General features: G+C 49.6%; 2 protein-coding genes across 2 annotated transcripts in view; one reads left to right on the top strand and one right to left on the bottom strand.

The window, feature by feature from the left end:
• The window catches only part of MTOR (mechanistic target of rapamycin kinase), a 132,755-nt gene that overhangs the window by 51,142 nt on the left and 60,726 nt on the right, over positions 1–20,887 (top strand). Inside the window, exons 26-28 of the mRNA XM_042954026.1 lie at positions 3,367–3,509; positions 6,131–6,293; positions 6,400–6,545. Coding sequence (XP_042809960.1) covers positions 3,367–3,509; positions 6,131–6,293; positions 6,400–6,545 — 452 coding nt within the window. The remainder of the gene's footprint in view (positions 1–3,366; positions 3,510–6,130; positions 6,294–6,399; positions 6,546–20,887) is intronic.
• ANGPTL7 (angiopoietin like 7) lies at positions 13,949–20,051 on the bottom strand. The gene is made up of 5 exons (XM_042954027.1): positions 19,336–20,051; positions 16,832–16,932; positions 16,056–16,250; positions 15,188–15,386; positions 13,949–14,957 (listed from the first exon to the last, which is right to left on the bottom strand). The coding sequence occupies exons 1-5, from the start codon at positions 19,703–19,705 to the stop codon at positions 14,788–14,790; spliced, it is 1,035 nt and encodes a 344-aa protein (XP_042809961.1). The 5' UTR covers positions 19,706–20,051; the 3' UTR covers positions 13,949–14,787.

Raw genomic sequence — 20,887 nt, 5'->3', positions numbered from 1 at the left:
TCTGATAGATTGCGCAGTTGTCCGTGAAGCTAAGCTTTCCAAGCACTCAGTTGCTACCGTTTCTCAAACGCTAACCATAACGATAGCAATAATAACTACCGACATTTGTTGAGTGCTTTCAACGTGTCAGGCACTGGTGCGAGCACTTTATGTACATTGACTCATTTAACCTTCACCCTACGAGTTAGGTGCTGTCATTACTGTCACCACCGTACAGACATGGATGTTGAGGCCCTGAAAGGTTAAGTAATTTATCCAACGTCAGCTGGTAGTGGTGGAGCCAGGATTTGACCTGGGTGTCGTGACTACAGGGTCAAGTCTCTTAACCACTGTGCTGAATCACCTCCGCCTTACCCAGGCTCAACTTCACGTCATTGGAGGGAAAAGACATTAGTGATCCTCCCTTTTGTATGTCCTCAGCTTTTGAAATGCCATGCACCGAAGGGGCGCCTGGATGGCTCAGTGGGTGAAGCATCCAACTTGGGCTCAGGTCACGATCTCACAGTTTGTGGGTTCGAGCCCCACATCGGGCTCTCTGCTGCCAGCACGGATCCTCACTTCAGATCCTCTGTCTCCTTCTCTCTCTTCCCCTCCACCCCCTGTCAAAAATAAATAAACATTTAAAAAAATTTTTTGAAGGGGGAGGGCGCCTGAATGGCTCAGTCAGTTAAGCATCTGACTTCAGCTTAAGTCATGATCTTGTGACTCACGAGTTCAAGCCCCGCCTCGGGCTCTGTGCTGACAGCTCAGAGCCTGGGGCCTGCTTTGGATTCTGTGTCTCCCTGTCTTTCTCTGCCCCTCCCCTGTTCGTACTCTGTCTCTCTCTCTAAAAAAATAAATAAAAACATTAAAAAAAATTGTGGAGGGGAGGCACCTGGGTGGCTCAGTTGGTTGGGTGTCCGACTTCAGCTCAGGTCATGATCTCGCAGTTCATGAGCTCGAGCCCCATATCAGGCTCTGTGCTGACAGCTCGGAGCCTGGAGGCTGCTTCGGATTCTGTGTTTCCGCCTCTCTCTGCCCTTCCTTCGCTCCTACTTTGTCTTTCTCTCTCTCTCTCAAAAAAATAAATACACATTAAAAAAAAATTTTTTTTAAATGCCATGCACTGCAGAGCAGCTGTTCAGAGATCTTTTGTGTAGGGAGGAAGCCACAAGCCTCTGGATAGAAAAGAACTTGATGCTCCCATTTTGTTCAATAGAACAAGGTCTAAAAGTCAAGTAAGTAGTGTCAGTCTTCTTCCGGGTTCAGGGTTCTCATTGTATGATCATTGAGAATCATGCATGTAGTTTTTCAGTTTGTCTCGTAACATCTCTCTTTTAGTTTCTGACATAAAATAATAGTTTATATGATGTCACTCACTGATAACTCATCAGAAGCCAGTGCAGGTCTCCAGGTGACCCCAGGGAAGTGAGAGGTTGAGTTGTTGATGGTTAGGTGGTGTAGCACATGGGGATGTCTTTCATTCCCTGGACAATTTCACTTGAGAACCTCTGCTCTAGTTTACTCAGTTTCCCTAGTTTAGGGAAGATCCATGTGTCTGTTCTGCCAGAAAAATCTTTTTTTTTTTTTATTAAATTTTTTTTTGAATGTTTTTTTTTTTTAATTTTTAATGTTTATTTATTTTTGAGAGAGACAGAGACAGAGTGTGGACGGGGGAGGGGCAGAGAGAGGGAGACACAGAATCCGAAACAGGCTCCAGGCTCTGAGCTATCAGCCCAGAGCCCGACACAGGGCTCGAACTCACAACCCATGAGATCGTGACCTGAGCTGAAGTCGGACGCTTAACCGACTGAGCCACCCAGGCGCCCCTTGAATGTTTAATTTTGATAGATAGATAGATAGAGAGAGAGAGAGAGAGAGAGACAGAGCATGAGTGGGGGAGGGGCAGAGGAAGAGGAAGACACAGAATCTGAAGCAGGCTCCAGGCTCTGAGCTGTCAGCACAGAGCCCGACGCGGGGCTCGAACTCCCGAGCCGTGAGATGATGACCTGAGCTGAAGTCGGACGCTCAACCGACTGAGCCACCCAGGAGCCCCTGGAAAATCTTCTAAGAATATATTTTAGGGGTGCCTGGGTGGCTCAGGCATTTAAGTGTCCAGCTCTTGACTTGGGCTCAGGTCATGATTTTGAGATTTGTGGGATCGAGCACCATGTTAGGCTGTGCACTGATGGCGTGGAGCCTGCTTGGGATGTCTCTTTCCCTCTCTCTCTCTCTGCCCCTCCCCAGCTCGCACTCTCTCTCTCTCTCTCTCTCTTTTTCTCTCTCTCTCTCAAAAAAATAACATAAAAATTTTTTTAAGGGTATGTTGTAAAAATTGGGCTAGGCCAGTTTAAAGAAATGTCATTTTGATAATAATAGCAATCATTTTTTGCTCTTCCCTTCCAGCCGGGCACTTTAGATATTTTATCCCTTGATGCAGAAGACTGAGGCTTAGATGCAACACAAGTAATTTGCCCAGAGTGCTACACCTGCCGAGTGGCGGATCCAGGATTCCCACTGGTGTGCCTGACTTCGCAGTTACAGGTGCTCACAGGAGCGCTAACTTTGTGCCAAGCACTGGTATAAATCTCTTACACATATTCAACCTAACTAATCCTTAAAACACCCTATGAGGTGGGACCTATTGCCCTCATTTTACAAGTGAGGAAACAGGCACAGAGAAGTAACTTGCCCGAGGTCAGACAGCCAGTGAGTTAGATAACAGCTGTTTGAGCTCAAGCTGCCGAGCTCCAGAGGCTGGACCTTCCCGCCCCGCTCCCTGAGCTTCCCCTGGTCATAACCCTCCGTGCCTGGAATGCTCAGAGTCTTGAGGAAAGTTGGAGGGAATAGATCAGAAAGTAAAAATTGGATCTGTTCCATTCCTTCTGTCCCATTCCGCCACAGTGCCGTGCGCTCTGGGCTCAGGCTCGCCTGATCGTAACGTGGTTCACGGTAGCGTGAACCTGAGCGTTTTCCCTCTCCCTGTGTGACCCTCTGCTGTCAGGTGAGCCAGTGTCCTCATGCAGAGGGCCCAGGGCCCATCACACACTGCAGGGGCCGTTAGGCTTTGTTGAACGCACCCTGCGTGTGGCGGCCCCATCCATCATGGGTCTGTAGGGCTGTTGGCTTTGCTGATAGAGGTAGGGTCCGGCACAAATGAGTTGTAAAACAGTCTTTTTCTTTATCGTGCTATATTCCAAAGGTTGCCGCTTTTGTTTTATGGCTGCTAATTAGATGTTACTCTTTTGTATTTGCGCTCTGAGGGAATTTGGTCACGGGAGGTAACGACTTCATAAATCAAAGACAGAACAATCATTAAATAGATGAGGGCTCTTCACAACTGGCCCTTGAAGCTGATGGTTTTCCGTTGTCGCCTGGGGATCGCAGGCCTGGGGAGCTGCCAGAAGGGTCTCCAAAGATGACTGGCTAGAATGGCTGAGGCGGCTGAGTCTGGAGCTCCTGAAGGACTCGTCTTCACCTTCCCTGCGCTCGTGCTGGGCCCTGGCTCAGGCCTACAACCCGATGGCCAGGTATGTCGTGGCCAGCCGCCCGCCCTCCCCCCCCCCCCCCCCCCCCCCCCCCCCGCTTCAGTGTGGGGTCAAGAGACTCAGCACAGAGAAAACCATATATAAGTTCCTTTTTATCAGCGGTAGCAGTAAAAGGGGCTAGTATTTTTAATTTTGCCAACTCGTGGTGGAAAAAAATAAAAAGGCAAATTGAACAAGCTCATGTCACAGGAAAAGCACCCATCTTAACCTTGCTGAGATTTAGGTCCAGAATTTTAATTACAACGTCCTTTACAACTCTGAAAACAACGATGTAATGGTTTACTCTAACTGCTTTCAGATAATAATGATACTCTAATTCTTTACTGCTGCATTACACATAACCCCAGAACTTACTGGTCTTAAACGACGACAGTCATTTGTTTTGCTCATGACTCTGCAGTTTGGACATGACCTGTGGGGACAGCTCGTCTCTGCTTCAGTGTCAGTGGGGCTGTTTGTCCGGGGGTCAGAGGACCCACTTTCAAGGTGGCTCATCCACACGTCTGGCAGGTTGGGGCTTTTTTTTTTTCTTTTTTTTTTAATGTTTATTTTTGAGAGAGAGACAGAGAGAGACAGAGCGTGAGTTGGGAAGGAGCAGAGAGAGGGGGAGAGACAGAGTCCGAAGCAGGCTCCAGGCCCGAGCTGTCAGCAAAGAGCCCGATGTGGGGAATGAACCCACGAACTGTGAGATCATGACCTGAGCCCAAGTCGGACACTTCATCGACTGAGCCCCCTAGGCGCCCCGTTGGAGCTTTTGAGTGGGAACTGCTCTGGCTAGGAGCCTTGGTTCCTCTCCGTGTGGCTCATTCTGTAGGGATCATTCACAGAATACTGGCGGGTTCAAGACTGAATGTCCCCAGGGGAACAAGGCAGAAGTGTATGATATTTGTATGACGTGGCCTTGGAAGTCACACAGTGTCACTTCTGCCACACTCTGTAGTTCAAGGCAGTCACAGAAGCCCACTCACATTCACGGGGAGGAGATTATGGATGCTGTCCATCGATAGGGGAGTAGGAAGATTCTAGGAGAACATGTGGAAGAAGAGAGACTGTGGCAGCCATCTTTGAGAAATAGAATTTGCCATAAAAAAAATACTGTTTTAAATAATAAATCTCAAACAGCCATTGAAGATTTGGTTTATAAAAAGTTTCACTGCATGTAAAAGATTTACAGTATAATGTAAACGAACGAAATGGAATACAAGATGGTGTGTGTGATTTCAACTATTAAAAACACTTGTACAGAGGGAAGAGATTAGAAAGGAATACAGCAGTGATTAAGTAGGAAGGCCTAAGGAGTATTTTTTTTAATGTTTTTCTGTCTTCCAGATTTTTCTATGACGGATAATTATTTATAATGGGACATAAAATGCTATTTTTTATGCTTTAAAAATAGTTCCTAGGATTTCCCTGGTTGCACAGTGTGCAGATTTCACATGCTCAGCTGATGGAGCGTATCTCTCTTCTGCCCCAGGTCATGTTCGAACACAACGTCATCCAAAAGAGGCTTGTGATAAAACGTGCACGTATGCGTTTATCACTGTAGTGCCAACTGTGTGCATTTGGCCTTGGATGTAGGTCAGAAAGTTTATTTCTTAATTTACACGGGACTTCTTTTGGTCTTCGTGTTATCCTTTGAATTTCACATTTTGTTTTTTCCAGAAGATTCCAAAATTAGATGCTTGGTCTGGTTTAACCTTTTTTAATGTGTAATAAAAAGCATATGTAGAGGCATGAAATGCTCAACCCATCCATCATAAGCATATCTTATAGTTTCCAAGCCCCTTCCCCCACCATTCACCACAAAAGGGCATGGGATTAAAGTTCAGATGTCGTCGGGCACGGCAAATATGTCTGTTCGTGTGATGCTTTGATGATTTAAAGTAGTTGTAGTGATCTTAGAAATGACACCTCTGGTTCCAGGTCTCCAGTGGTGAGGTTGGCGTAGGGGATCCTTCGGGATTCTATTCGCTAACGCTTTTAGTTTCTTAAGTCCTGTTGTGCGTCTGTGACCATTCAGCTAAGGGTTCTGGTCGTGTTTTGAAAGGCAGTCATAGGTGCTGCCTCTGCCGCTTCTGATCGTAGGAATTTGGACATTACCTGAGAAGGATCCCAAGAATCCTTTGGAGATGATCATATTCTGAATCGGCTGATGCCAACTTCTGTGCTGGAAGTCCCCTTTCTGTTCATCCCCCCTCCCACTGAAGAGAAAAAATGCAAACTCTGCTAAGAAACGTGCCTGTGAGACAGGCTATTGCCCCTCGCACCCCCACGCAGCTTGCTGTGCGCACAGCGTCTGTGCCTGCGCTGTAAATACAGGAGTCACTGGCCACGTGTGCTTGCACGAACGGAATTAAAATTAAACAGAACTTAACATTCCGTTCCTCAGGCACACTTCACCACGGTTCAGGTACTCAGTGGCCAGTGGCTACCGTATCGGACAGATACAGAGCGTTTCCAGCACGTTCTGATGGACAGCACCTGTCTGTGTGTCCGAGCAAAGTCAGTGACGCCGGGAGTAGATTGGCGGGTGTGACTTGATGGCACCGGGCAGAGGCACGAGAGGCATTGCCAACATCTTTTTCCGCTCTCTCCGCCTTCAGGGATCTTTTCAACGCCGCGTTTGTGTCCTGCTGGTCTGAACTGAACGAAGACCAGCAGGATGAACTCATCAGGAGCATCGAGCTGGCCCTCACCTCGCAGGACATCGCCGAAGTCACGCAAACTCTCTTAAACTTGGCTGAATTCATGGAACACAGTGACAAGGTGAGATGCTCCGCCGTTGTCCGGATGGAGCCCGACAGGAGCCAGGCGGGAGGGAGAAGTGGCCCGGCCCCCGCGCTCCTACGCTGTGGGTTCTGTTCTGCCCTAGGGCCCCCTGCCACTGAGAGACGACAACGGCATCGTCCTGCTGGGCGAGAGGGCCGCCAAGTGCCGAGCATATGCCAAAGCACTACACTACAAAGAGCTGGAGTTCCAGAAAGGTCCCACCCCCGCCATCCTAGAGTCTCTCATCAGGTAGGCTCGAAACCCTTTTTAATCGCCGCCTTCATCTGAAATGACCTCTCTCCCCTCCGCCGCCTGGTACCAAATCGCCACCGTCACGTGGAGACTTCTGCGCCGTGAAATCGGCCGCCCGGTCCGGCCAGCACGCTTAAATGCGATGTGGTTGTGGACGGCTCTCCCCGCTGTCGGAGTCGTAATTGTCACTTCTGTTAACCCTCAGCACATGGGCTCCCATTGTTTTCCAACCTGGGCCTGCTTGTCCCAGGGAAATCAGTCCAGAAGCGATTCCGGGGCAGTAGCAGCCTAGGAGCGATAGAGTTGACACGGGGGTTCCATCGCCCTCTCTGGTGGGAGTAAAGTACTGGCTCCACTGCCCCAAGGGCCACTGGGGTTTTGCTGCCCGAGTCTTCCTCCTCTGGGGTTCTTTGAATCTAAGAGGCAGAGCGAAGTCTGAGACTCAGTGATCTTTTCCCTTGGTTTGGTCATGCGTTCTCCTCTCATAAGACGGTTTTGAGTCTTCTGGGCATGGACAAAAATAGGTTGTTTAATAAATTTTCTGCTGTTACGAAATTAGAAGCAGCCTCAAATGTTAGCGCCAGCTCCCAGAGAACCGTTCACTTCCCCTAATGATTATCAGAGAATATTAACTCTGGGATCTAATTATCTTCATGTAAATGCTAACACGGTTGATTGTTTCACTACAGATAGTTTAGGGGAAAATCACCCAGCTAATAAGTACCTCCTTTGTGGCTGAAACAGTCTGCTGTGTGTGGTGCTTCCTTCATTTGAGAGAATAATCAAATAGCCAGCTTCCCCGCCAGGCCTGCTTTTGAGTCAATGCTGAGTATTCCTTTAAACACCTTAAAAAGTGACCAAAAGGCGAGAGAGTCATGTTTTTGTCCAAGTGAAGTGAACTTGGAGAGACCATTGATTTCTACGATATCACATACCGACAGATATAAACATGCCATCCTCTGGGGTCGGCTTCCATTTCAGATTAGGTCCAGCAGATGTGAAAACCTGCATTTCTCCCCCGCCCCGCCCCCCGGCTTTGGTAATATTGTCTTCCTTGATAACTGATAGAAAATCTGGCAACTGAATATAATAACCTCAGTGTCAAAGAACCAGATTTGCGTGTCAGTTTCCTTGCTGAGCTTTCTCTGTTTGACAGCTCTCTGAAACCTCCGTGGTGCCACCCCAGGTTTTTCTCCGTATTTGAAACAATCACAGAAGCATTAGTGTGTATACGGATTTGTAACAGGAAGGTATAGTCAGAGGCCGGGAAAAGTGTCCAAGAAAGCCATTAACTTCTTATGCCAGTATAACTGAAAATGAGTCCTCAGAAATCCCTGCAGACTGATCTTGACCTTAAGAACACAGACAAATAGAGACCTGTGCTCCCAGATGGAGCCAGTGCTCTGAGCTCCAGTTTTGTCCCAGCCTGACTGAGCCGAGTTCACAGTGCCGCCTCCCGTCTTCCCGTAACGTCACTTTTCTGTTTCCACTGGCCGCTTTTCCCACTGAAAACTGCACTTCCTACGCACCGTGGCAATGTTCTGCCATCGTCGTCCCCACAGAAAGTTTTAAGAAACGGGCTTAGGCAAAGGTGCTGTTAGAGAATGTGCACCCAGCACCACCCCAGTCCTCTAGCCGAGCCTCATGGAAACCCCTCCCAGGGGTCCCACCGCTGGTGGTTGCCTGTCCCTGAGTTACTGCTTGGGTCCCGTGTTGGAGACACGGCTCCTCAGTGATAGATTGAACTCCCTTCCTCGCAGTGGCTGCCGGGGAGCTCACAGCTCGCCTCACAGCTGGCCCACCTCTAATAGACTCTAACTTGACCTCTAACAGACTACAGACCCTCGACCTCTTTTGTCTGCCGCCCTCTCTCCCCTCCCAGCTTTCTTTTGTCTTTCCTGCTCTTTCCCTTCACTGTTTGTGCCCTTTCTGAAAGGTTATTCTGGTATCTATCTTTGAGTCGACCGCCTTAAATTCTCTTTGAAACAATCAGGTTAACTGTTCACAAAAATGTCTTTGCACAGCTGTTCCTTAGTTTTTGTTTTTGTATCTAAAAGCTGTGCTGTGCTGACAGTACTTTTCTCTTGCTACTGGTCTGACTTCCCACCTCTTGACGTTTCTACTATTTACTCCAGGACAAATTAAATCTCACATGTAATCCTCAAACCAGGCTCACAGTGAGACGTTATAAACGACTCCCATCTCCTCAAAGCTTGTATATATCAGTAAGTATAATTGCTTCATAAAGGAACAGAGGATTAAATGGTATTGAATTATTTGTAAACATACACACACCCCGGTTTTTACTTGGTTAGCCTGTAGCATTAGGTTAAGGTCTAGTGCCTGCTGACTCAGACCATTAGGGCCGCTGTAACAAATTGCCATAGACGGGGGGCTTACGCAAGAAACACTTTTCACAGTTCCGGAAGCTGGGAAGTCCAAGGTCAGGATGCCAGCACAGTTGGGTTCTGGCGAGCACCCTCTTCCAGGTTGCCCCACGGACGACTTCTCTCTGTGTGCTCAAGCGGCAAAAAGCAGAGAACAAGCTCTTTGGGCTTTTTTTTTTTTTTTTTTTTTTTAATGTGTCTTTTTATTTTGAGAGGAAGAGAGAACGCGTGAGCAGGGGCAAGGCAGAGAGAGAGGGAGAGCAAGAATCCCCAACAGGCTCTGTGCTGAAAGCACACAGCCCAGCACAGGGCTTGAACTCACAAACCATGAGATCATGACCTGAGCCAACACCGAGAGTTGGATGCTCAACCGACTGAGCCCCCAGGCTGTTTTTTGATGAGGGCCCTAATCCCGTTTGTGAGGGCTCTACCGTCACGGCCTGATCACCTCCCAAAGACCCTACTTCCCAATCCCATCACACTGGGTGTTAGCCTTCCACACAGGAATTTGGGGAGACATAAACATTCAGTCCACAGCATTCCTCTCCCGGCCCCCCAAATGCATGTCCTTCTTAAGTGCAAAATCCATCCATGCCATCACAGCAGCCCCAAAGTCAACCCATTCCAGGATCAGCTCTAAAGTCTCATCTAAAGATCATCTAAATCAGGGGTAGACTTGAGAATCTAGGTACAGTTCATCCTGAGGCAAAATTTGTCTCTGGCTGCGAACCTGTGAAAACAAACAAGTTACGTGCTTCCAGAATACACTGATGGGGCAGTAACAGGAGAGCCATCCCCATTCCAAGAGACACGGGGAAGAAGGAAAGGGTGACAGGTCCCACGCAAGGCAAACTTCATGAGATCTCCAGAGTAATCGCTTTTGGCTGGATCCTCTGCTCTCCAAGCCCTCTGGGTAACGGTCCGCCTTCTGGACCTGCTGGGCAGAGGTCCTGGCCCCACAGCTCCGCCGGCTACACGGCCCGGCGGTGGCTCTACCCCCACAGCTTTGGGCAGAGTTCACGGGCCTGTTAAAAGCAAGGCAATGGTCCTCCTGTTTGAAAACAAGCAGGCAGCCCTGCTGATCTCTGAATCAACTTCAGGATCATTCTCTTCTTGTTCACAGCCAAATAGCTCCATAGTCCCGTCCTGTAAAATCCAGGAAGTTCAAAGCCTTCCTTCATTCCCTCCTGTCTCTTTGCCCGTCTGTTCAATGTGGTAGTTTTCCTGCCGGAGTAGCTGATCAGGTCCATGCTTCATGACACCCAGTCCCCTGAGCAAAGCCTCACGTGGCCGTACCCTCCGTGCTCTCCCCGAATGCACGCACTCGTTTCTCACGGCAGAGATAGGCTGAGAATTTCCCAAATCTTTAAGTCCCGGCTCCTTTTTCGCTGTTGCTTCTCTCCTCTCTCATTTTACCCTAAGCAGTCAGGAAGAACCAAGCCACTCCTCCTCAGTTTGCCTAGAAATCTCCTCAGCTGATACCCAGGGTCATCATTCACAAGTTCTACCTTCCACCAAACACTACGGCGTTGAGCACAATTCGGGCAAAATTTTTGCCACTTTATAACAAGGCTTGCCTTTTCTCTCTTCCCCGATAACCCGTCTTCCTTTCCGTCGGAGAGCTCGTCAGAATGGCCTTTACCATCATATTTCTATCACCGTTCTGTTCACAACTATGCATGTTCTCTAAGAAGACAGAAGCGTTCTCTCTGGTTCTCTTTTTTTTCTTGCTGAGCTTTCACCAGAATTTGCCTTTGAGAGTCCATTCACGGTAGTCTGGGCTTTCTCTAGCACGCAGCCCAAAACTCTCCCAGCCTCTGCCCATCACCCTGTTCCAGAGCCACTTCGTCGTTTCTAGGTGTTTGGTACAGCAGCACCCCGCATCTTGGTACCAGTTTCCTGTTTCAGTCCATTCGGGCCGCTGTAACAATATACCACGGACCGGGGGCTTAATCAGCTTTGACTTCTCACGGCTCTGGAGGCTGGGCAGCCCACAGTCAGGGAGCAGCACGGTTGGGTACTGGTGGCACCCTCTTCCAGGTTGCCACGTTGCCACCTTCTCACTGTGTCCTCACGTGGCTGAAAGCAGAGCTCAGCCTCTCTGGGGTCTCTTTCATAAGGGCCCTAATTCCATCCGTGAGCCACCCCACCCTCGTGACCTAATCCCCTCCCAAGGGCCCCGCTTCCGAATACATTGGGAATTGACTTCAACGTAGGATTTGGGGGGGACACACACATTCAGTCCACAGGACCTGCTTCTCACCCAAAGTAGAAGGAAGTGTCTGATCCAAGCTGGATGCTTTCACTGCCCAACCCCTAGCAAGTAATCCCATTTTTTAAGAATTTTCTGACTGAGATTAGCAGAATTAAGACCAAAAACAGGGGCCGGCACTTCCTGTGCAGCAGCATACCTCGTGGAGGATGAAACAGAATGTGCTTTACTTTCCGGGATGACACTGAGTTCTCCTTTGGTTCCTGGTGATTCTGTCCTCTTTAGGGCCAGAGACTGTGTTGGCTCCTCTCTGAATCCTTGGTGTCTGTCCTCTGGCTGCACCCGGAGACGTGCTTGGAAAGTGGTGGCTCTGGTCAGAATCCGCACCGTAGGTTAAGTGGCTGGGGGCGTCCTCCAACATGAACATTGTCACGAAAAATTTATACTTCTGTTTACGCAATTGTGTACACGTAAAAATAGGAGTGAGTTTCAGCAACTATAGGCTTGGATTAGGACGGTGTAGATGCTTTGCACCCCAACTTTGTTAAGGAATAATTAATAAATATAATTGTGTATATTGAAAATGTACAACATGAAGGCAGGTGCCTGGGTGGTTCAGTCGGTTAAGCTCTTGGTTCCAACTCTTGGTTTTGGCTCAGGTCATGATCTCACGGTTCATGGGATTGAGTCCCACATCCAGCTCTGTGCTGACAGCATGGAGCCTGCTTGGGATTCTCTCTCTCTGTCTCTCTCTCTCTTCCCCCAAATAAATAAACACTTAAAAATAATAATAGTAAAATAAGATGTACAACATGATAACTTGATACACATTATGGAATGCTTATCAAGCTCAAGATCATTAACACATCCATCACCTCCCATCGTTAACTCCCATCGTGATAAGGACACTTAAAACCCACTCTCAGCAACTTTAAAATGTGCAACACTGACTATAGTCCCCATGCCGTGCATGAGATCCTTGGAATCTACTCATCTTACAGTGGAAAGTTTGTGCCCTTCAACCTGTCTCCCCATTTCCCCGGCTCTCTGCACCCCCTGGCAACCATGGTTCTGTTCTCTTTCTGTGGAATCAGGTGGTGGTTATGGTTTTTGTTTCATTTTGTTTTGTTTTTTTAGATTCCACATGTAGGGGATACCATATGGTATTTTTCTTTTTCTATCTTATTTCACTTAGCATTATGCCCTCCAGATTCATCCATGTCATCGTAAATGGCAGAGTTTCCTTCTTTTATATGGCTGAATGATAGTCCTCTGTGTGTGTGTGTGTGTGTGTGTGTGTGTGTGTGTGTGTGTCTTTATCCACTCATCTGTCACCAGACACCTAGGCTGTTTCCATGTCTTGGCCATTGTGAATAATGCTGCAGTGGACATGGGAATACGGACATCTTTTCAAGATACTAATTTCCTTTCCTTTGCATATGTACCCAGAAGTGGAATTTCAGGATCATATGGTAATTTTATTTTTAAAAATCTCCCCATCTGCATTCCCACCAACGATGTACAAGGGTTTCCTATTTTCCACATCCTCATCAACACTTGCTGTCTCTTGCCTGTTTGATAACAGCCATCATACCTGGTATGAGAAGATACCTCACTGGATGGTTTACATTTCCCTGATGATGAGTGATGTTGAAAACCTTTTCACGTACCTATTGGCCATTCCGCGAATGTCTTCTTTGGGAAAATGTCTATTCAGGACCTTTGCCCTTTTTTTAATTGGGAGTATTTACTTTTTTGCTATTAAGTCGTATGATTCCTTTATATATTTTGAATATTAACTCCTCACGAGGGGCTATAGATGGCAAATCATTTCTCCCATACTGCAGGTTGTCTTTTCAACATATTGCTTCTTTGCTGTGCAGAAGCTTTTTAGTTCTAGGCGAGCCCACTTATTGATTTTAGCCTTTGGTGCCTAGAGCTTCAGATGTTTTTTTTGGTTGTGGGGTTAGAGGAGATGAGAGAGAGAATTATTAGCTACTTCTGCCAGAGGCGTTTACGCTTCTCCTGCTCTTCTCTTAACCCCCTGATCTTTTTATCCTCACTTTCCAGGCAGTATTGCGCCGGCTGCTGGCGCCTCAGACTCCCCGCCTGCCTCAGGGAGTTTGTTTGAATGCCTGTCCTGTGGAATGCCCTGCTGCAGCGCACCTCTTCTCTGCTCACTCTGTTCCTTGGAAAATCCCCGCGTTCTTGTTTTTAAGATTAAACAGGCTCTCAGCAGCCCAAGAACTATAGGTACAATAGGGAACACTGAGTAGGAGTAATGGCTCACCTTACACTGACTGGCTCAAGGGAATGGTTCTTTTTGGCAAGGAAAAATGACTTCCTACCACTCAAAATGAATTTAGCATCTGTTACGGCTGAAGACATGCCCCCTCTCTGTGTTAGTTTGCTCAAGGAGAAAGAAAGTAGGAGTGTTGGTTTGCAAAGTTTTTGAAGCCAGGCGGTGGCATTGGGCTCCGTGGTGATTAGGTGGCTAGATCTGACCTCTCCCAGCGGCTGCTGCCCTTGTCGGCCCCTGCCTTTTCACCTTTTCGCTTCCCTAAAGACTGTAACAAAATCAGTCTCTTTCTCACTGCTCACCCTCTGGTTTTTCCCTTAAGCTTTTTACCTTGCTCTGAATGGTAATGGTGATAATTTAAAAACCAACAAGTTTTAAAAGAATTTATTGTGGAAGGAAAAGGAAACTTCAAATGTTTACAACATCCTACAGTGTTGTATTTTTACAAAGCAAAATGCTTATAAACAGCATGAATCATTAACCATAGTGTCATCTACCTTCATTTTGCAGCCACTTTTATAGGCAAAAGAGGAAGCTCTTTGAGCCCTTTTCTTACAAAGTAAAAAATAAAAACCAATATATCTGTATTGACTGAATATCTTCAGGCAGTTTTGTGCAAGCATCCACGAGGGACTTTCCCCACCTCCTACTGGAACTCCCCAGCCGCCACTAGACCCACTTCTGCCTTTCAGCACACTGCACCCTGATTGACGTTGAGCAGGGAGGAGGCAGAGGCCTGCCGCCAGGCCCGGGACCCTGGAGATCCCTCCTGGGTCAATCCACTGCCAGCAGAATAATTTCTGTCTTTAAAGAAAAAATGTGTAGACTGAAGGTAATTTCGTTGGATTGGATTTAAAACTCGAAACTCCTTTCCCCCACCACTCCTCTCTTTTATGCCTTTCTCCATCACCCAAGGCCTCTCCTTGAAGATCAAAATCACATGATTCTTTTTAGTAAAGGGGTCTATTTTCTCCCCTCACATAACCTAGACCTCCAACTAAATAGATACAGTGATGTCACAATTACTTTCCTTTTACAGAAAAATCAAGTGGAAAGGAGAGGCTTTGAGTGATATGTCAGGGATCACCGGCACAGAGAGCCCACTCGGGCCAGGCCCCTGGGAAGTTGTGTGATGGCCCATCGTGTTTAAATAATTCATCCCATTTATGTAACGTCCTTGTCCTCTCAGTTTTATTGTGCTCCCTAGAGACAGACTCTCGTTGGAGATTCTAGGCCATTTTCCGTCCCTACCCTTTGTCCACTCCCTTCCTCCCCTTCCCTGCCCTCACCCAGCCTCCGTTTGTCCCCATTTCCCTGGCCGTGCCCCCGGCAGGCCTGCACTCAGGGCTGGAAGTCTTCCGGGCGGATTTTCATCTCCACGCGCCTGAGGGAGTAGCTCGAGCCGTGCCAGCCGTACCACGTGATGCCGTCCAGGTGCTTGTTGTGCTCCCCGAGGCGGTAGTAGACCCCGTTGAGGTTGGAGTCTGTGCAGCAGTTGTACCAGTAGCCGCCTGGCCCAAGAGAGAGATCGGGGCCGTGAGCCCGCTTCGTCCCCGCCCTGGAAACGGCGGACGCACGGGACGGAGGCTTGGCGGAACTGCCGTTCGAACCGTAGCTCCGCAGTCAGAAGCGCCAAAGCCAGAACGCCGGGCCGTGCGGCTCTAAATCCGGCTTTAAGTTGGTCCTTCCCCGCTGGGACCAGCCCCCGAGCCCCCCCCCCCCCCCCCCCCCCGCACCTCACCTTTGCGGAGCTGGGCGCACTTGTCCAGGCAGTTGTCGTTGTCCTTGTCCTTGGTGCTGAAGGCCGTGTTGTTGTGGTAGAGGAGGGCGTCGTTCCCCACGTCGCCGCTGTAGTTCCCCAGGAAGAGGCGGTAGCTGTTCAGTTCGTTGCCCAGAGCGAAGCGGCTGTACTCGGCGTGGCGCAGGTTGCCCTCCCAGTCCTGTTGGGGAGCAGGTGGAGCCTTAGAGAAGCAGCGCGGGGGCTGTGTTTCCCGCCACGCCACCGGCCTTCCCTCTCTCGGCTCGCAGCCACACGTCCGTCTGTCCGTTTGCGCGGGGGCCCAGCGAGGCTTTATCGCTCGTTTGCCTCTAGCTACCACACTAGGCTTGGGAGTCACGCAACAAGGGTCCCAGAGCAAGGCTCGCTCCTGAGTCGCCATCTGGCCTGGATTAGCCCCTCTTTCTGCCTCCTTCCTGTCCCTGTCTGTCTGTGAGGTGTGGGTGTGTGTGTGTGTCTCTGTGTCCCACTCAGAGTCACTGGAGAAGGTAGCGGGGCCTCCATTCCCTTCACGACCGTCACCGGTCAGTGTCGATAAGGTTTGCACATAGAGGAGCTCAAGCCCCAGGCCCGAGTGGGGACCGCAGTGTGTCAGCAGCACAGCTGACTGTTGGATCCCCCCGCTCTGGCCCGAGTCCAGCCTCTTGTGTATCTGCAGCCTCGCTTTTGGGAGCAAATAGGAAAAACTCTCTTCTCAACTGCACTACAGCCTGCAGGAAAAGCGCCGTAATAAGCACACAGGGCTGTAGTCGGCAAGAGTGGAAAGGGCGCCCCCAGAGTCGTGCACAGTTGGGTGTGGCACCTGCTCCAGTCCTAGGGGCCTTGCGCTCACCTCCATCTCCACACGCAGCCGGGTTGGCCGTCTGGAGAGCCGGTGGATGTGTTCGTTGCCCAGCCAGAAGTCCCCACGGATGCTGCCAAAGCCCTGCTTGTACTGCTTCCAGTCCCGGAAGAAGGAGACGAGGCCACTCTTTCGTCTCTGGATGGTGGTCCAGCCGCCGCCTGACGTCTCCATGTCACAGAACACCTGTGGCAGAGAGGATGCTCTGGTCAGGGACCCACAGAGGCAGGCAGAGGAGCCCGAGGGCGGGCCTCGTCGCCTCCCTCCCATTGCCGCAGGGCCAGTGGATGTGTGCGGGCTCACCACGACTCTACCCCAGCGTCGGCGAGCAGGAGTGGGGTGGTGGCGGCTTGCTAAGGAAGAATTGTCAAAATTGAGGAGGGGGGCAAGCGCACGTATAGTTGGAAGAGAAGAAAACCCATGTGTGCTCTCTCCGCGTTCTCTCTCATCTCCTCCCCCCAAGAATAACTGCTCTGGGTCGTGGCAAGAGATGTCAACAAGTCGGGTGGAGGTTATAGAATTATCTGTGTCGGAAGATTTGGTGTTTGGTCGGTAATGATTTCAAGGGGCAAGAGAGATGCCGGGGGAGGGGTTTTCCCCCCCACAAACTGAGTGTGTGTGTGGATAGCTCTCTGGGTATTCGGTGTGTTTGATTCTGTCTTGAGTTTCCCGTTCTCTAGACCGTGACTAGTCCTGTTGCCCCCCCGCCCTGTGAGGGGGCAGAGGACCGATGGTAGAACCTGGGCCGTGGGCTCTGGTGACCTCACCTCCAGCTCAGGGCTGCCCAGAAAGTCATCGGGAGGAAGCTTGTACACCCCAGAGATGCGGTAGTTCTTCTGGTAGAGGGACGAGCAGTCATAGATGGCGTCTGTAATAGGAGCAAACCGCAGGAGTGAGCATCCAAACCCAGGGGCTCCACGGCAGGTGGGCATTCGTGCTCCGTCTCCACTGAAAGTTTAAAAACTGAGATCTCATTTCTACCACGCAATTCACACGAGTGTTCATAACTAGACAGGGTCTGGGTTTTGGAGGGGTGTGGCCATTGGGAGACCAAAAGGAGGTGTCTTTTGGCTTCATTGGTGGTGGGGAAGCCCTCACCTGGATAGCAGCATCAATGGGACCGTCAAACAGGTGGTTTCAGGTTAACTCTGAAATAGATCATCCCGCTATGTTCTATTCTTCTAGGCCACCATCTCTGGGAACATTACAGTGTGCGAGGGCCACGTAATAGATGCGCCTGTTTAATAAATTCCACTTCTGGGACCGCTAGCCTCTCTTACCACGTACGTCATGAGCATCTCATAGGGTCTGATTTTGTTGTTTTCTTGGTTTATTTGGGGGTGGGGGTGGTTTTTCAGAGGGAATGGCTATTTCTACCTTTGAGAATGGCTATTTTTATCTAGATTGCCTACTAGGACCCTAATTAAGGGAGATCAGTTTAACATCTTCTTCCCCGAACCACCCCCCCGCCCCCCGCTGCTTCGTCTAACACTGCTCATTCCTCAAACGGAAGGGCAAACACCCTGAGGAACCCGTGGAGGCCTCCCCTGGCAGCATTATTAAAACAAGCAAACCAGAGCATCGAACAGGCTGGTGTTCACCCTGGGGTTGATTTAAACGCTTCCTTGGCCATCTTGGGGCTACAGCTTTGTGCCAGATTTTGTCTCCAGGTCTCAAATATCAAAGAAACCGCCTTTCCTGATGGGATTCAAAGAGCGGGAACTCTTGCTGTCCAGGAGACGCTTCCTGTCCTCTGTCTCTGGGGTTCTTTTCTTGGAGGCCCCTGTGCTGGGCCTTCGAGAAGAGCCCTTCGAGAGACACTCACTGCCACCAGGAACTGTCCCAGGCAGAGCACATTGAGGGAGGGGGAGATGTGTGCCTTCGCCATCAGCGTCCTTCGTTTTCTGTCACTGAGGAGAGCATCAACTTACTGCTTTCTCCGATGAGCTACCTGCTTAGAGAGTCTAAAGGTGACCCAGCAGCTGGCAATCGAGAAGAAAACGGAGGAAGGATGTCCTGGGCTAGAAGAGTAGGAGGCCCAGCAGGAGAGCTGCCTTTGACCCCCAAGAAGCTCCCTGCTGGGAGGGGAGAAAACCCCAGTTGGAGGAGTAGGAGGCGGCACAATCAGAGTCCCGCCTGGCCTGCTCTGCCGCGCCAGGCCAAATCGGGACGCGCTTGTCTGGAAAATGTCCTGAGGATACCTTTCTAGTCCCACACTGAGGGGCAGGAAGTACATGCTTAGGAAGTGATTTTCACATGGTGGTTTATTGGGTAACGGGCCGTTTAAGCTTATTTCACGTTAAAGCTTTTTCTCCGTTTGAACTGAGAGTCACCAGTGACTCACCCTCTTCTATTTCTTGACTTGGTCTATGATGTGACCGAAAGTTTTTATATCAGTAATAAATGACATATCTGTAGGATATTTGCCTGACAAGTAACAATTTCCTGATGATTTCAGAAACCCCAGTTTCTTCTCTCTGAGCAATAAATTCACCTTAGCCGGTCTGAGCCAACCTAACTAGAAACCAGAAGTTATTTTAGGAAAGAAAGCATTGGATGTATCTGACGTGGGGGGCTTCCAAAAATCCAGATTTCAGCATTGCATTTTCTTATTTGCTGTAATGGGAGAATTTTATTTGAGATCCTGGGGGAAAATAGAAATCTCAGAAGTGAGGAACCTCGAGCCTCTCCTTCCTGACCCAAAGGAATTCTTCTTCTGGCTCTAGGCAGCATCTATACCTAATTCTGAGCCAGTGGGCAGAGTCAGGTTTGCAGAGACAGGACACAAAAACCCATTAATGCCCATTCCACTAAATCTTAGGGACACAGGAGAACTGTTTTTGGCAAAACTCGGTTCCTACAACGATAGATGTTACAGTTTTGGTGCTCAATCCTGCTTCCTTAGGACTGTGGGTGCAGCCTGTCGGCTCTGGGTGAGGAAGCGAACCCATCAGGGAGACTTAAACCCTGTTTCTAAGGCTTGCAATGTGACTCTGGGCAAACCACGTCGTCCCTGTGCGCTCCGGGATGGGGATTCATACCTTCCTTATGCTGAATCATGGTGTGAGTAAAGAGACTGTGCAGACATTGGGGAAATTGACAGAAATTTACAGGACATTAGAGCCGGTGGCACGTACCCGGGAAAATACACCCCCAAAGAACCCCCAGTCATCATTCTGATGGCCAAGCCATCTAGAAACCATGCCACACAGAGACGCTCCGGTGTTTGACCGAGAAGGTGGCAACTAGCGTGAGGACACGTTCTCCTTACCTGCCGAGGTCTGGGTGACAGTCTGTGCTGCCTGTAGCTGCATAATGTCGATCTGGTTGTTCATTTCCGAGTACTTGCTCTCCGCGTCTGTGAGCCGTGACTCCATGCGCTTGGTGCTGCTCTCCAGCTCCATCACCTGCATGACCACGCTGACCCAGTCCCTCTCCTGCTTCTCGCTCAGTTCGCTCAGCAGACTGCTCAGATTGGCAATCTGGGCCCTGAGCTCCTTCGCCTCCTCACAGCAGGCGGCCGCCTTGAGCTGCGCAGGTGTCTTGCGCTTCGGGGGCTTCTGTGGCCACGCTGGGTGGCTGACAAAGGCCGTGATGAAAATGCAGAGCCAGGCCATAGCTGAGAGAGTCTTTTTCAGCATCTTGCGCGGGCCTGGGTGGGGAAGGATCTTCCTTTGGGGGATCTGGGTATGCCCGGCTGAGGTCTGCAAAGCTGCAGCAAATTACAGCTGTGCACTTTCACTCCGGATGGGCTCACCACCCTGTTGCTTTCTGTCCTCCCTTGCTCGCTCTTAGCCTTTCTCAAAGCTTGGGTTTAAAAGTGCAGCCTAACTGGGCTCCCTGTACCTTTCTTCCCAAGCCTGAACGCTCTACAAACTCAGCATCTTAAATATTGTTTGCTGCCTGCACCTCCACCCCCACTGTGGCCGTGCATGGTGCCTTAGCCCCTCCCAGCTCATCTGGGAGGGTCAGGTGCCTGTTGGGTGAAGTCAGCGTAAACTTAGGCCAGAGGGGAGGAGGGACACAGGGGCGAGCCTTTCTTTCCTTGCCTGCACAGTCTCTGGGCTGAGACAAGAGGACTATGAATTTGTGTGTTTCCAATTTCGCCTGGTAGATTATGCCCCTGCCAGCCACTGGCTCAGCTCTATCAGCGAGCAGGGCAGGGTCGGAAGAATTTCCAAATTCCGTTCTAAAGGTTACATAACCGTGGGGTGACTGTAAGGTAGGCAAAGAGAATTGGGAATACGACTCCCGCTCACCCAGGGAGGCCTGTTAATGTAATCCATGCTGTTTATATGAGGATCTGGTATATTTTGGCATCCTGCTGAGTGTGCTCTTAACAAGGCTGGTTATTCCTTTTTCTGATCATCACTCAGAGAATGATGTTTTACAAAACCCTCGTTCCGCCTAGATCTAACACTGTCACGGTGGAAAATCTCCAACTTAGAAGAGCTCTAGAAATAGAAAGAGTAAGCATCTTAGGAAGCAAAAAAAGGCCTTGTGGTTTGTATCCACAGGATTTGCTCAGTCATCTTTCTTCTTACGTACTTCCTTCTTCCACAAGTGGGCCCATACTGGCTCCTCGCACGTGGCATTTGACAAGGAGGTGTCGGAGAGGACGGCAGGGACAAAAACTCAGGAGTGCCGGACACGGTCCTGGCACGGTCATGCCGATGTACTTCCGTCGGTCTGTAGGCACAGCGGAGAACAGGCCCATCCTTGGCCCGTGATTCAAAACTTGGAACGTACATTAAATCATAGGGAAAAGAATCTCTGTCACCTAACCCATATCGACAGTCTTATGTCCCTCTTCCTGTACAACA

The sequence above is a fragment of the Panthera leo genome, chromosome C1, assembly GCF_018350215.1.
Source record: "Panthera leo isolate Ple1 chromosome C1, P.leo_Ple1_pat1.1, whole genome shotgun sequence".
Lineage (NCBI taxonomy): Eukaryota > Metazoa > Chordata > Mammalia > Carnivora > Felidae > Panthera > Panthera leo.
Note: the sequence above shows the minus strand (reverse complement) of the source record. Positions and strands in the feature narration are given on the sequence as shown.

Bases quoted from the DNA above. Each gene is read 5' to 3' on its own strand.
- ANGPTL7 (XM_042954027.1), bottom strand. From the start codon at position 19,705: ATGCTGAAAAAGACTCTCTCAGCTATGGCCTGGCTCTGCATTTTCATC. The intron at 16,933-19,335 runs GTAAGGAGAACG...CTCCTATTACAG, and splicing joins TGTCACCCAGACCTCGGCAG to ACGCCATCTATGACTGCTCG. The intron at 14,958-15,187 runs GTGAGGTGCGGG...CTCTTGGGCCAG, and splicing joins GTGCGCCCAGCTCCGCAAAG to GCGGCTACTGGTACAACTGC.